At 46.1% G+C, this 16453-nt stretch overlaps 1 protein-coding gene across 1 annotated transcript in view; it reads left to right on the top strand.

Annotated features, from left to right (window-relative positions):
• cdhr2 (cadherin related family member 2) overlaps positions 1 to 16453 on the top strand; it is a 135799-nt gene that overhangs the window by 17346 nt on the left and 102000 nt on the right. The window contains exons 2-3 of the mRNA XM_078231042.1: positions 11540 to 11600; positions 14420 to 14491. Coding sequence (XP_078087168.1) covers positions 11543 to 11600; positions 14420 to 14491 — 130 coding nt within the window. The 5' untranslated portion in view covers positions 11540 to 11542. The remainder of the gene's footprint in view (positions 1 to 11539; positions 11601 to 14419; positions 14492 to 16453) is intronic.

Here is a 16453-nt window from a genome sequence, read left to right as displayed (position 1 = left end):
GCTAGTCCATGGAGAGCGCAGGTCGTGGTGGTCAAGAGCGGGAACAAACCCAGGATGGTCATTGACTATAGTCAGACCATTAATCGATATACGCAGCTGGATGCGTATCCTCTCCCGCGCATATCTGATATGGTCAATCAGATTGCGCAGTACCGGGTGTTCTCCAACATAGACCTCAAGTCTGCCTACCACCAACTCCCCATTCGCCCAGAGGACCGACAATACACGGCTTTTGAGGCAGATGGTCGCTTGTATCACTTTCTCAGGGTTCCCTTTGGTGTCACCAATGGGGTCTTGGTCTTCCAGCGTGCTATGGACCGAATGGTGGACCAGAACGGGCTGCGGGCTACCTTCCCGTACCTGGATAATGTCACCATCTGCGGCCATGACCAGCAGGACCACGACATGAATCTCCTGAATTTCCTACGCACTGCATCTCGCCTGAACTTGATCTACAACAGGGAGAAGTGTGTGTTTCGTACGCGCCGTTTAGCCATCCTAGGATACGTGGTGGAAAACGGGGTTATTGGCCCTGATCCAAACCGTATGCGCCCCCTTTCTGAACTTCCCTTGCCTGCTAGTGCAAAAGCACTGAGAAGATGCTTAGGCTTCTTCTCTTATTATGCGCAGTGGGTTCCCAATTACGCGGACAAAGCCCGTCCGCTCATTAAGTCCACGACTTTTCCCCTAACGCCAGAGGCCCGATTGGCCTTCGATAAATTGAAAGCCGACATTGCGAAAGCTACGATGCACGCTGTTGACGAGTCCATCCCCTTTCAGGTGGAGAGCGATGCATCTGATTTCGCCCTGGCCGCCACACTTAACCAGGCGGGCAGGCCCGTCGCATTTTTTTCCCGCACCCTCCAAGGCCCCGAAATCCGCATTCAGCGGTGGAAAAGAAGGCCGAGGCCATTGTGGAGGCCGTCAGGCACTGGCGCCATTACTTGGCGGGAAAACGGTTCACCCTGATCACGGACCAGTGGTCCGTGGCGTTCATGTTTAACAACACGCAGAGGGGCAAGATCAAGAATGACAAGATCTTGCGGTGGAGAATTGAACTCTCCACCTATAACTATGACATCATGTACCATTCAGGGAAACTCAATGAGCCCTCGGATGCCCTCTCGCGTGGAACATGCGCCAGTATACAGGAGGACCGTTTGCAGGCTCTCCATAATGACCTATGCCATCCTGGGGTCACTCGGCTCTACCACTTTGTAAAAGCCCGCAACCTGCCCTACTCGGTGGAGGACGTCAGGTCCGTAACAAGAAGCTGTCGGGTTTGCGCGGAATGCAAACCGCACTTTTACCGACCTGACCGGGCACATTTAGTCAAGGCCACTCGTCCCTTCGAGAGACTGAGTGTCGATTTTAAGGGCCCCCTTCCCTCAACAGATCGGAATGTGTACTTCCTCAATATCATTGACGAGTACTCTAGGTTCCCTTTTGTTGTTCCCTGCTCTGATACATCCGCTGCCACGGTTATCAAGGCATTCCGTGATCTCTTTACCCTGTTCGGGTACCCCAGCTACATCCATAGCGACAGGGGCTCGTCGTTCATGAGCGATGACTTGAGGCAATTCTTGCTCTCATACGGGATTGCCTCTAGTAGGACCACGAGCTACAACCCTAGGGGTAACAGACAGGTGGAACGTGAGAATGCTACAGTCTGGAAGGCTGTCTTACTGGCGTTGAAGTCAAAAAGTCTTCCAGTCTCCCGTTGGCAAGAGGTACTCCCTGATGCGCTCCATTCTATTCGCTCCCTCCTGTGTACGGCAACCAATGCTACTCCCCATGAGAGGATGTTTTCATTCCCTCAGAAGTCTTCCTCGGGGACCTCATTACCGTCTTGGTTGACGTACTCAGGACCCATCCTCCTGCGGCGACATGTAAGGGCCCGCAAGTCAGACCCGTTGGTCGAACAGGTCCATCTCCTCCACGCCAACCCTCAGTATGCCTATGTGGCATACCCTGACGGGCAAGAGGACACGGACTCGATCCAAGACCTGGCACCAGCAGGGGACGTAGCAACCCCTGTCGCTCCCATACCCCCTGTTACAAACCCCTTAACTCTTGTTTCTCCCCCGGACACGGCGTGGGCAGCATCGGGACCATTGCTTAACCCTTTTACTCCCATGTGCAGCTTGCCTGAGTCCAGAAGATGGTCGCCACTGCAGGGCGTGTCAGGACCCCATGGACTACCGTCACCTCAGGGTCAACTGGCCTGTGAGTCCGTGGAAGAACAGCTGGACGCCGCCTTGGGGAGAACGCCACCGCAAGTGCCTACTCCGGTGTCACAGCCGGTATTGAGGAGGTCACAACGACGGTGCGGTCCCCCTGACCGTCTGAACTTATAGACTGATGACACTTTATTCTGTTTTTTGTACCCCGCCGGCCTTTGTTCTCAAAGGAGGGGTGAATGTGGTGAACCATCGTTGGTTCCCACTGGATAGTACTGAGCCAGGGTCTGGCCAGTACTACAAGGATGTACATATGTTACTGTTGGGTTGTGCTACTTGTTGCTGTTGGGGTTAGGGTGGGGTTGTTACACCTTTGTACTGTAGTGTTGTGGTACATCCCAGTCGGGCTCCGCCTCCTGGGAGAGGTATAAAAGTCCCTGCTCTGGCCGGGACCCCTTCAGTCTGGGATCGTGTATATAATTATTGGCTGCTTCATTACAGTAAATAAAAGTCTTTTATTTCCCGAGCATCTCGCCTCGTGTTTGATAATGCGCATCACTTCCCCACCATCGGGAATATCCTCCCTGCATCTACCCTGTCTCGTCCTGTTAGAATTTTATAAGCAATACTTTTATAAGTAATACTAAGTAAAATTTTATATGTCATGCTGAACTGCCAACCTAAATTACATGCTCAAGTCACTGGAGTGATACTTAATTCCACAGCTAGCATAGTCACAGCAGGCACTTAGGGGGGAATTCTCCCGTTTTCAGGCTAAGTGCCCATGCTGGTGGAAAAACGGGAATGTTTCCCACTGGTGCTGGCAACACTATTCGGGGGATTCATCCACCTGAAAGATGCAATGAGCTTGTCTCAGGGAACCCGCCGGCAGCCCCACTATTCCAAGATTGAGGCGCTAGTTTTAAAGGGTGACCTGATCTCCATGCTTGGAGACATGTCCTCCTCCCCTCAAGAAATGAAATGGTGTCTTCCCCCCCCACACTGACCAGGGGACCACCACCAACCCCTCACCAAAGAGGGGCATCCTCACCCCCACCCACAAATAACGGGTAACGCACCACTCACCCCCCCAAAACCACACAGGTATGAGGGTGATCCGACCGGACTCCCCTGCACTCAATCCCTTAAAACCCATTTTCCCGCTGATCCCTGATTCTCCGGACCATCGCTGTTCGTGCTCGGGACTAGCTGGCCTGGAGAATCCCTCCTACATGTCATTTTAGGTGAGAAAACTGGTATGCGTGAATCAGATTGCAATTTTCCCACACTTAGTCATTATTTTGGGATGGGGCAAGTTGTGCACTGGTTCTGAGAGGGGCAGGGCCTAAACATGCAAGCAAATCCAGCATTTTTAAAAGGCGCCCTGATCTCAAAGTGAAATTGAAGCCCCCTCCCTTCCCCCATGGACATTGGGGAGCCCCCCCACTGTCATTGAAGGCATGTTTCCCCACCCCCCTCCTCAACCAACAGGCTCCGGGCAGTGGGGCCCTCCCAATAGATTCCACTTCAACACCACCTCCCCCGCCCACCCCCCATGATCCCCTTTCATGTCCCCTCCTTCATGATCTCCTTCACGACCGCCCTTCAAGGCCCCCTTGATGCCCCTCTTCATGACTCCATACATGCCCCATCCACCTCAGACGCCACCCCGCTCAGGCCCCATCCCCTTGGCACTGCCCCAGGCACCTGGGCAATGCCCACCAGCACATGGGCACTGCCAGGATGCCAGGTTGGCACTACTAGATGGGCACTGCCAGGCAATGTCCCCAACCACCTGGGGATTTCAATGCCCCCGAGCCTCCCGGGTGTGGCCATCATGCCTGGTGTCCATTTTTTCCATTATTCCCCAGCCAGCTGTGTTTATTTTGATTTTCCTTCACGGTTGACTGCATCTCAAATACCTCATTGATCCTGACTACAATGTAGACAGAGTTTAATCCTGATTGACAGCCTGTGGTTTCACGTGACCACTTCAGGATTTGCACAGATAACTGGTAGGAATGCAGATGCTGATCACAGGGCTGCCTCAAATCACCATGCCAGGATGATCTTCAGGTCTGCCAGGGCTAGAAGAGACAATCCAGACATGACACCCCGATCCTGGCAGTGAGGGGCGACACCAACCCCTTGCCCCAGCCCAAGCCCATCCAACACCTTGAGGGACGATTCCTCTGCAGCCTGGTAGCAGCAGAGGAGCAAATGGCCACTGGACCTACCTCCTCGAGCCTGCATGGGCCCCAAGGTGCCAGACCAGGGTGTCAGTGCCAGGTTGCCAGGGAACACTGCATTGTTGGTACTGCCAAGGTGGTTGGTCTGAAGGGAGGCTGAGTGGGGAGTCTGAGGGGGGAGGGGGAAGAGTGGAGGTCTGGGGATTTGAGTGGGGGTCTGAGGGGAGGAGGGGAGCTAATTGGGGTGTTCTGAGGGCAAATGGGTCAGGTTACTCTCATGCCTACATAGTGTGGAAAGGGGGTGACCCATTATTTGTGGGTGGGGGATGACAATGTCCCTCTTTGCTGAGGGTTTGGTGGTGCTCCCCTGGTAAGTGGGGTGACCACCATTTATGTCTCTGTGGGAGGGGGGCCTGTCCCCAAGCGTGGAGATTGGGTTTCCATTTTAAAATGGCAGCCCTGTCACAGAACAGCCAGTTTGGCTGGCGGGTTGTCCACTATGAGTAATTTAGCATCTATCAGGCATGGGAATCCCACCTGATTAATGCTGCTAATGCCAACAGGAACCCTCCATACTTCCTGCAGCCATGGGCGTTTAATCCCAATTCAGGAGAATCGCGGCCTTGGTCATTTTTTGGGGGGAAATCCCATCCTAGATAACTAAACCAAACTAATAAATATTTGATGCAAGTTTAATTTTAGATAAAGATGCAGACAGCAGATATTTGAGTGGCAATGAAATTACTTTTTCTCATTGCGATCTCCTTGAATCTATTTCTAATCATGTGTGGGATAAGGCATGATGCAAATTAGCTGATATTTAAACATTATTCTGGTGACAGAACATGTATGACCCAAAAATTTAATGTTGGTCCAATAAAAGAATCAGATTAATTCACTGACTTTGAATTGCTCGTGTGTTTAGTTTCATACTTCAAGTACAGTTACATAAATGGAATATAGAAGGAAAGGTTGATTTTTCAGACAATCTGCAATACTTCCAATGAATGTGTTAATGTGTTATACAAAAGTTTTACCTTTACTCTGATTGTGGCTGTATCTTTTAATTGACATTATCTATTTCTAAATTGCCAATATACTGTACTTTGAAATGTCATTTCTCAACATTGCTGACTACCATTTTATCTCGAGGCTCGATGCTTTACATTGGTACAAAGGTTCAAACAAAATTGCTCGTTTAGGAATTCCAGCAGTGATTTGAAATAATTGACTACAATGAATCTGTTTGTAATCTACAGACTGTACAAAGGATAGGTAGGCAGTGATGTAGTTTCCAGTTTCATTGGGACTAAAGGTTGAGGTTTATGCAAAACATTAAAAGTATGAGGTTGTACAATGTAAAACTAAAATTGTGTAAAAATAAACCTGCTGAGTATTATAATCAATTGAGTTACTGCCAGATAGTGAACATAGGTTCAGTTGGTAACAGGTGAAAAGATTAGCATACATGTGAAGAATCATGTTAATTTCCCAAATCCCTTAAAGTTTAGATTGTCTGCTGACTTTCTGTTGAATCATTGACAGAATGTTTTCCTATAAGATTACTTGGTTCTGTTAAACAGTCTCTGGGTAGGTGCCATTCAGTCAAAATTTTACAACCAGTCTCCCAATTCAAGAATAATTCTTTATATGTTGGGGCATCATCAATGCAATGACCCTGCAACTGGCAGTAATACTCGTATTTTAGTTGGTATCATCTGGATATCCTGGTGTGCATCAGCTGAGTATTTTCTTCCTAATGTTCACACATCAGTGAGCCTAGTAGGTCTTGTGATCTTGAATGGAGGAAAAGTCACATACTGTAAGGGACGTCTCCTCAAATCTACAGTAAACCACGGTGATATAACAACACTTAATGACATTCATAGCAGATTGTGATACCATGTCTTTTCATCTGCATTCTCCCATTTTCTCCCTTTCTGTTTGGTTATGCTGCATCCCATGAAAAACTATATCAACAGCTCTTGTTACTTCTGCTCCACCATGATCTTCTTCATTGCATATAACTCTCACATTGCCAATCCCACCTTAACTACCCATAGAATCAGAGGATCATACAGGGCCGAAGAGGCCCTTTGGCCCATCGAGTCTGCACCGACACATTAGAAACACCTGAACTCCCACCTAATCCCATTTACCAGCACTTGGCCCATAGCCTTGAATATTATGGCGTGCCAAGTGCTCATCCCTGTACTTTTTAAAGGATGTAATACAACCCCCCTCTACCACTTTCCCAGGCAGTGCATTGCAGACTGTCACCATCCTCTGGGTAAAAAGGTTTTCCCTCACATCCCTTCCTAAATCTCCTGCCCCTCACCTTGAATCTATGTCCCCTTGTGACTGACCCTTCAACTGAGGATTATAGCTACTCCCTATCCACTTTGATCATGCCCCTCATAATCTTGTACACCTCGATCAGGTCGCCCCTCCGTCTTCTCTGCTTCAACGAAAACAACCCAAGCCTACCCAACCTGTCTTCATAACTTAAATGATCAATTCCAGGTGAATCTCCTCTGCACCCCTTCCAGTGCAATCATATCCTTCCTATAATGTGGCAACCAGAACTGCACACAATGCTCTGGCTGTGGCCTCACCAAAATTCTATACAAGTCCAACATGACTTCCGTGTTTTTGTAATCTATGCCCCGATTGATAAATGCAAAGGCCCTCATACAAAATAACTGTTTTTTTGTTGACAAGAATTTGACCTCGCATGGTTGAAAAAAACTGCACAAAATGCAAGGAGAATGTTGTATCTTCTGGAGAGGAGACTAGGATTCAGATTATAGCTTTAAATGTTGTTATGCATGATACTACAATAAATTGAGCAATCTTATGAAAGAATCGTTGGTACATTTCTGGAACTTTTATATATATATATATATATATATTGAGACCTAAGGCCCAGTTCCAGTTTTCAGCATTTAATATAATGTCTTCAAACATTTTTATCAAAACTTTTTAAAGAAATTACATTAAACCTTCCAATTCCGTTTGAAATCTTGTATCCTCTAAAATATTTGTTGGGCAGACACAGTAATGGTTCCAAAGAATTCATAGAAAATGTAGTGGTAATTTGTAGCTATTATTTATAATTGCTCACTAAAATCCTCTGCACCAGAGTGTGGCAACTAAGGGATTTTCACAGTATCTTCATTGCAGGGTTAATGTAAGCCTATTCATGACACTAATCAATAAAACTTTGAACTAAAGTGTTGAAGCATTTGAAAAAAGCAGCAGAACATTTATGTCTGTCGGTTGCTATGGAAACTTGTTATACTCTGCTTGAAAGGGTACATCACTAGAAGCTCTGAATCCATTGAAGTGTTTCCTAGCAATGTAAATTAGCACTCCTGATGGTTCAGGACTATCAGTAGATGTTTTTAAGCGTTTGTTTTATCGCTGTTGCTGCTTTTTATAGTGGCAAAGTGTGGAAAACAGTGCCTAATTCACACTTCATTTCACAGTTTAATTTTTTTCACCATTATTAAAGTAGAGAGAAAAGGGAATGAAGGCCTAGAATTTTCTTGAAGTGAGTTACACAGGTATTGGCCCTTTCTAAAAAGTTTATGGCACTGGCAGTATGTAGTGGAAGTGAACTGGTGCGATGACAATTATCTCTCCCTCAATGTCAACAAAACGAAAGAGATAGTCATCGGCTTCAGGAAGCATAGTGGAGGGCATGCCCCTGTCTACATCAATGGGGACGAAATAGAAATTGTCAAGAGCTTCAAGTATTTAGGTGTCCAGATCACCAACAACCTGTCCTCGTCCCTCCATGCGGATGCTATAGTTAGGAAAGCCCACCAACGTCTGAATTTTCTCAGGAGACTAAGGAAATTTGGCATGTTCACTACAACTCTCACCAACTTCTACAGCAGCACCATAGAGAGCATTCTTTTTGATTGTATCACAGCTTGGTATGGCTCCTGCTCTGTCCAAGACCGCAAGGAACTACAAAGGGTCGTGAATGAAGCCCAGTCCATCACTCAAACCAGTCTCCCATCCACTGACACTGTCTACACTTCCCACTGCCTTGGAAAAGCAGCCAGCATAATCAAGGATGCCACGCACCCTGGACATACTCTCTTCCACCTTCTTCCATTGGGAAAAAGATACAAAAATCTGGGAACATGTACCAATCAACTCAAGAACAGCTTCTTCCCTGCTGTTGTCAGACTTTTGAATGGACGTAGTTCGAATTAAGTTAAGCTTTCTCTCTAACCTAGCTATGTAACACTACATTCTACACTCTCTTCTTTCCTTCGCAATGAATGGTATGCTTTGTCTGCATAGCACATAAGAAACAATACTTTTTAACTGTATACTTGATGCGCGTTATCACACACGAGGCTTGAGATGCTCAGGAAATAAAGGCTTTTATTTGCTGTTACAACAAAGCTACTAAGTATATACACGATCCCAGACTGAGGGGTCCCAGACAGAGCAGTGACCTTTATACCTCTCCCAGGAGGCGGAGCCTAACTGGGATGTACCATAATAACTATAATACAAGGTGTAACAGCCCAACCCTAACCCCAACAGCAACAAGTAGGACAACCCATCCCTAACCCCAACAGCAACATATATACATACTTGTAGTACTGGCCAGACCCTGGCTCAGTACTATCTAGTGGGAACCAACGATGGTTCACCACAATACTAATACATGCAACAATAATAAATCAAATCAAATCAAATGGGTTTCCTGCTTATTTGAATTCCATTGGTGTACGTGTTGATGTAAAACTCACACTAAATATGCCTCAGCAGCTGAATGTTCTGAATAACCATTAAAAATGCAGTCTTCAAGTGAGAAAGATGGGCAAATAGGTCCTCGAGCAGCTGTGAAGTAGCAGCAAATCAACAGACATTTAAAAGATCCGCCACCTTTTCTGTTCTGCCCACTATGATTCCCATAGTGGGCAGGGTGGGAAAATTCCGCCCATATGGTCAAGTGGCTTTATTGGGGATTTTAACTTTTACATAGATATGGGATGCCAAAAAAAAACCTGTCAGGAAATCCCACGAAATTGTACTATTTTTTTGTTGGTTGTATTCTTTTCATATTTTCAAACTGTTGGTTGATATAAGCGATAATTAAAGCAAGGGACAGAGTGAATCTAAACTGGTAGTTTGCTATGGTCATGGGTCTAGCAGGACTTCAGACAGAGGCTTAGCTTAAGGCAACTGCTAAGGATAATTACAGGCAAGCAATCTAGTTCATGTTTAAAGGAGCAAATTTCTCGTATGTGTTCAGGATAGTTTTCTGCAACCACATGCCCAAGAACCAACCAGGGAGTAGTCTATATTAGATTTAATAATGAGCAATGAGTCAGATTTAGTTAACAGCAAAATGGTGTGTTAACATTTATCTTATCACCATCATAATATGATGGAATTTAATATTGTGTTTAAAAGGCCCAAACCTGAAATGGCTGCTGGATTTAACATTGGGCAATTTAAATGGGATGAGTTAAGACTGCCCACAGAAAACTGGACAAATCTGTTAATGGGAAAATTGACAGTGTTTAAACAAAATGGAATTAATCATGACACTGAACCAAGCTATGTCCCTAAAGGACAAGAGCTTCACTTACCACAAAACAAAACTACGGCCAACAAAAGAGGTGAGGGATAAGATAAACCTACATGATAAAGCGTGCAAAAAGTAACACAGATTGGGTGAGAAATGAAGAACGGCTAAGGAGGGCAAAAAAGTAAGAACTATAAAAAGAGAAAATTCTCACCTCGTTCCTCTCAAATTCAATGTTAATTTCTTTGGGGTGTCAGCCATGTTATCTACTTCCTCTACTGGAACTAACGTCACAAAGTAGTTATATAACATGTTTGTTATTTCTCTAGTTTCATTGACTATACCATCACCATCTGTGTCCACATGACCCACATTGCTTCTGATCATTCTCTTTTCCGACAATAATTGTGAAAAAAAATGAATTATGATGATCTATAATTAAATATAGAGTGACTAAACACTGAAACTGTAACACTGATCAGAAGGAGCAAGGATGGAATTTTTAAAGGGTAGGTCATGCCTGGTAAATTTGATTGAATTTTTTGAAGAGATGACTAAAGTAGTGGACAGGGAAATGTCTATGGATGTTATTCTACATAGATTTCCAGAAGGCATTCAATAAAGTCCTTTATAATAGACTTAGCTACATTGAAACTCTTGGAATTAGAGACAAATTACTGACTTGGTTACGAATTTGACTGATTGGCAGGAGAACGAGAGAGAGTAGGGATAATGGAGAGATACGCTAATTCTGTTCCAAAGAAGGGTCATGTTAGACTCGAAGAGCAGAATTTCCTCTCCTGCCCACCACGGGAATCGTAGTGGGCGAAGGCGGACCCTGAGAAGGTCCATTGACTTCGGGCGGGAATTTCCGGTCCTGGGGGCAGCATGACTGGAAAATCTCACTTGAGATGTTAGTTCTGTTTCTCTCTTAACAAATGCTGTCACGCCCGCTGAGGTTTTCCTGCATTTTGTTTTATTTCAGATTTTCAGTGGCTGCAATATTTTGCTTTTATTTATTATTCTGATTGTCATTATGTCTTCAATTGTGACCCATGGAAATTCATGTTGGGCCTCAACTATTAATCATATTTGCTAATTACTAATGACATAGACGATGGGATAGAGAGTGTCACATGCCAAAGTGTGCCAATAATACAAAGATATGCAGGTATTGGACACCACCGTCAGATCATGGATTCAATGTGTCTTTAGATCTCAAAGACTTACTTTCAATATACCTCTTTGGCTGTGTTGTCATATAAGTAGATATCGGTTAGTGCAATTCAATTTCCAAATTAAATGCTCAGCATTTTTTTGGGAACTATTGAAAGTCTCTACTGCTGACACAAATTCATAGCATGTTGTTTTGAACAGATACAATATAGAATAAATATTTAATCAGTGTTCTAGAATTGTTGAATGAGCACCATAAATTTCTACAAGATTTCTTCTTGTGGAAAGCATTTATTTGTGTGAAATGAAATTACTTATTTGATTGTTCAAGTAGCGTTTACCTCAAACACAAATTTAGAATTTTGCATTATGTTAAACTATTTTTAGTTATAACGTAAGAAATGAAAAATAATTAATATAATTATTTTTTTTTGCAGAAGATGTCAGCGCTTAAAATATTTTGCAGTCTTCTTTTAGTTTTCTCCTTATTTCTGGAAGGTATGATATTAAATTTAAATTGAGAACTTAGACAATTAAATTCTTTCCTGACAGTCGATTACGGCAGACCAGTGAAGTGGTGATGTGTAGCTAGAAGATAGAGAACATTACTCCGTGCTGTTTTTGGAAACAATCCAGATAGCACTTTGCAATGGAAGTTGTGTAGAAATTGAATGCTCAATGCATGCTTTTAAAATGGGAAAAGGACACTTATGAGTCCAATATCACAAGCTGGGCTCTTATTTGTGACATAGGGCCTGATTTTACCATTACCTTGCGCCCGTTTTCAGGCGTGAAAACTTGATAAAGTCAGGCGTGAGGCGAGTAGCGCGATCCGTGCCCACCTCTGCGCCGGTTCCCCCTTTACCAAAGCCCGAAACGGGCACGACAGCCATTTAAATGCATTTGCACGCATTTAAATTGACTTAATGGGCTGCACACCAAACCTTACCGGCATTTCCCTCTTTATCACTGTGTTCGCCCATCCAGAATCGGCACAAAACAGACATGCTCCACAAAAGTTCGATTCGGGCGACCTGTTAGCAAGGAGGTAAGTGCTGAGTGTCCGATGGGTCTCTGTTTGAGATCAGTTGGGGTGGGAGGGGGGATGGGGGGGGGGAGTGGGTCCGATGGCTCTCTGCTTGAGATTGATGGGGGGGTGGAGGAAGGGGGGGTCTGCTGCCATTCTGCCTGTGAGCAGTGAGGGGGAAGAGGGGTCCACTGCCACTCTGCCTGAGATCAGTGGGGGGGAAGGGGGGAGGGGGCCGCGATCAGTCTGGGTGGCGGAGGGGGTGGGGGGGATAAGGGGGTCAGTAATGTTGTGAGGATGGGGCAATGTCTGTGGGGGCCAGGGGAGGTATTATCCGGCCCGGGAGGGATGTGGTAGGGGGGCCGCATTCTATTTTTTTTCTGTGCATGCGCAGTTGGAGGCGCCGATCGTAGCTGCAGGATTTCGGACGTGCAAAGCCCCGCCCACAGGTTTCTGCAGTGCAATTTGGAATCGCTGATATTTTGGCAGGCAGGGTGCATATGGGGGTGCCTGAGAACGGATCTAAAAGCCAGACTTGAAACACCTCCCAGGGCCCAATTCTCCCATTGCAACCTGCAACTTTTCTGGTGGGTCAGGTTGGGAGATGCGTGCGTCAGCCATTTCGTGGGTATTTACGACCCGCGCGCATCTCCCAACCGGAAGAAAATGGCGCTGCTGGGAACGCACAGGGGTCTGATGGGAAGTGAAGTAAGTAATTTGAATATGTTTCAAATGTAATTTAAATGTCATTTCAATGTGATTATCCGTTCCGTGCCGGCCCTGATAGCATCTCCCACCCCACCAGGAGTACTTCATTCCGGCGGGGATTAGAGTAACTCCCCACGTTCAGGGAACTAGCGGGAGACTCCACTGAAGTGAAGGAGGCCCCCCCGGGAGTTGGTCAGTGGGGGGAGGGGGGGTGGTGCTCCTGGGCATGGGCACCCTGGCAGTGCCAACCTGTGCCCCCTGGCACTGCCCAGCGGGCAAAGTGTCCATGTCCAGGGGGGCACTTTGGCACTGTCCAGCAGACATCGGGCAGTACCAAGGGGACGGGACCTATTGTGGGCAGGGCCTAAGGATGATTGGTGGGAGTGGGGGGGGTCCCGCTGCCACTCTGCATGGGGAGGCTGGAGGGGCAGCACTGCGGTGGTCCTGGGCTGGCCTGCAATTGAGCTGGTCAGCAAACAGGGAACCTGACAGATCGGGAGTACTGTGCATGTGCAGAGTTCCGGAGCTGTCAGACTCCGGTGCTAATAGGCCTCCCCCACCTCCCCCCTCCCCCCAACCCTCCCCCCACTCCCCCACCCCGGGTTTTTAATGATATGCACGATTGGGACCTCTGCATTGCACAGAGTGGGGAGATTCAAGTGAGAAGCTGCACTGAAAAAACTGATGTGGATCAGTTTTCCCACCAATTCAGCATTTTTGGGAGAATCACCTCCCCCCCCCCCCCCACCCCCCACCCCCACCCCCCACCACCGCGACAGTTTCAAGTCCACCCAGCACTTAGAATCAAAATGATAAAAAAGGGCCCATTGACTCATAGCATGGTTGCAATTATATTTGACCATGCTGCTCCCAGCATTCCTGCTCGCCACTTGAAAGCAGTGCTGGCCAAGTTTAAATGCACGGAGAAGGACTGTGTACCTGATGCAGGATCCTTCCACTGTGTTGAGCAATAAAAATCCTCAGAGTCTGTGTAAAATAAAGCTTTGACGGATCAGTTTCCAAAGCAACATATTCATTAAAAAGATTGCAGAAGAAACACTAAACTTTAAGAAATCTGCCTGAGTGTGGAGCGAGGAGGAGCAGGAGTGGTTCTCTTGGTTCCATGTAAAAATTACTGGCTTATACTGGCCTGCTCTTTCCCCTTGCCTCCAGTCACATCTTTGCCCCAGCCATGGACTCAGCCAGTTTTCCAGCCGACTGAGTTCCTCGTTGAGGTTGTCAAACTGCCTCTTGGGATATGACATGCAGTATTCTGGTCAGCTCCTGATGATAGTGGAACATTAAAACTGTGTGGTCCTCTTGCCCTTCAGTTCAGACAGGTCAGTTGTTGAAACAATTTGATTTCAACCTGACAATGGCCACAAATGAATTTCCAGCCACTATTACATGCAATTGCCATGAGAAAGATTTTAATTGTCATCTTCAGGTGAAAGCCAGTTCCATATTGACTACAACAGCAGCAGATAGTTTGTATATTTATCTTTCGATTTACTATAAAAATGTCTCACTTACATTGAAGTAATTTTTCTGGTGTTTACCATTGTTTATTTTTTAATTTTAGCTTCAGCCCAACATCCACCAGAATTTGCCAAAAATATGACTGTTGTATATGTTGCTGAAGACACAATGAAAGGTAGGTTCACAATTCTAAATTATATATATTAATACAAATTAGTTTTACTTTACAACATGGCCAAGAGGAGGATTTTTTTTCTGAATAGACGATTCTCTGCAAGGTGACAGGAATTACAGTGGGAAGTGAATTTCCTTTCATTGCTCAACCCATATCGTCTAAGTGCTTTCCAGTTAGTCAACTCTCAAAGCAGCAAAATATTTACTTGAAAGAAAAGTCAACAAGGAAACTGAGTGTAAAATCCTATTATCTAAGTAGATATAACCAGCAAATGCATATAGAAACATAGAAACATAGAAAAACTACAGCACAAACAGGCCCTTCGGCCCCACAAGTTGTGCCGAACAACACTTCTAGGCCTACCTATAATCCTCCATCCTATTAAGTCCCATGTACTCATCCAGGAGTCTTTTAAAAGACCCTATTGAGTTTGCCTCCACCACCACTGACGGCAGCCGATTCCACTCGCCCACCACCCTCTGTGTGAAAAACTTCCCCCAAACGTTTCCCCTGTACCTACCCCCCAGCATCTTAAACCTGTGTCCTCTCGTAGCAGCCATTTCCACCCTGGGAAAAAGCCTCTGAGAGTCCACCCGATCTATGCCTCTCAACATCTTATATACCTCTAATAGGTCTCCTCTCATCCTACGTCTCTCCAAGGAGAAAAGACCGAGCTCCCTCAGCCTATCCTCATAAGGCATGCCACTCAATCCAGGCAACATCCTTGTAAATCTCCTCTGCACCCTTTCAATCATTTCCACATCCTTCCTGTAATGAGGCGACCAGAACTGAGCACAGTACTCCAAGTGGGGTCTGACGAGGGTCTTATATAGCTGCATCATTATCCCCGGACTCCTAAACTCAATCACTCGATTGATAAAGGCCAGCACACCATACGCCTTCTTAACTACCTCCTCCACCTGCGGGGAAGAGGTAGTCCTCCACCCAAGGTCCTTCTGATCCTCTACAGTACTAAGAGTCTTTCCCTTAATATTGTACTGCTTCATCCCATTTGACCTGCCAAAATGGACCACTACGCATTTATCTGGGTTGAAGTCCACGTGCCACTTCTCCGCCCAGTCTTGCATCCTATCTATGTCCCTCTGTAACTTCTGACATCCCTCCAGACTATCCACAACACCACCAACCTTCGTGTCATCGGCAAACTTACCAACCCATCCCTCCACTTCCTCATCCAGGTCATTTATGAAAATGACAAACAGCAAGGGTCCCAGAACAGATCCCTGGGGCACACCACTGGTGACCGACCTCCATTTAGAAAAAGACCCATCTATACACACTCTCTGCCTCCTTTGGGCAAGCCAGTTCTGGATCCACAGGGCAGCAGCCCCTTGGATCCCATGCCCTCTCACTTTTTCTAGAAGCCTTGCATGGGGGACCTTATCGAATGCCTTGCTAAAATCCATATAAACCACATCTACCGCTTTCCCTTCGTCAATGTGTTTGGTCACATTTTCGAAGAACTCCACCAGGCTCGTAAGGCACGATCTGCCTTTGACAAAGCCGTGCTGAGTATTCTTGAGCATACTAAACCTCTCTAAATGCTCATAAATCCTGTCCCTCAGGATCTTCTCCATCAGCTTACCAACCACTGAGATTAGACTCATCGGTCGGTAATTTCCTGGGCTATCCCTATTCCCCTTCTTGAAAATAGGAACCACATCCGCAATCCTCCAATCCTCCAGCACCTCTCCCGTCTCCATCGACGACGCAAAGATCATCGCCAGAGGCTCTGCAATCTCTTCCCTCGCCTCCCACAGTAACCTGGGGTACATCCCATCCGGACCCGGCGACTTATCTATCTTGATGCCATTCAAAGATTCCAGTGCAACCTCTTTCTTAAAGTCCACATACTCAATTTTTTCAGTCCACCGCAAGCCCGCAGTACATCCACCAGGTCCTTTTCCTCTGTGAAAACCGAGGCAAAATACTCATTAAGCA

Source organism: Mustelus asterias, chromosome 16 (assembly GCF_964213995.1).
Source record: "Mustelus asterias chromosome 16, sMusAst1.hap1.1, whole genome shotgun sequence".
Taxonomy (NCBI): domain Eukaryota; kingdom Metazoa; phylum Chordata; class Chondrichthyes; order Carcharhiniformes; family Triakidae; genus Mustelus; species Mustelus asterias.
This window is presented reverse-complemented; position numbering and strand designations above follow the sequence as displayed.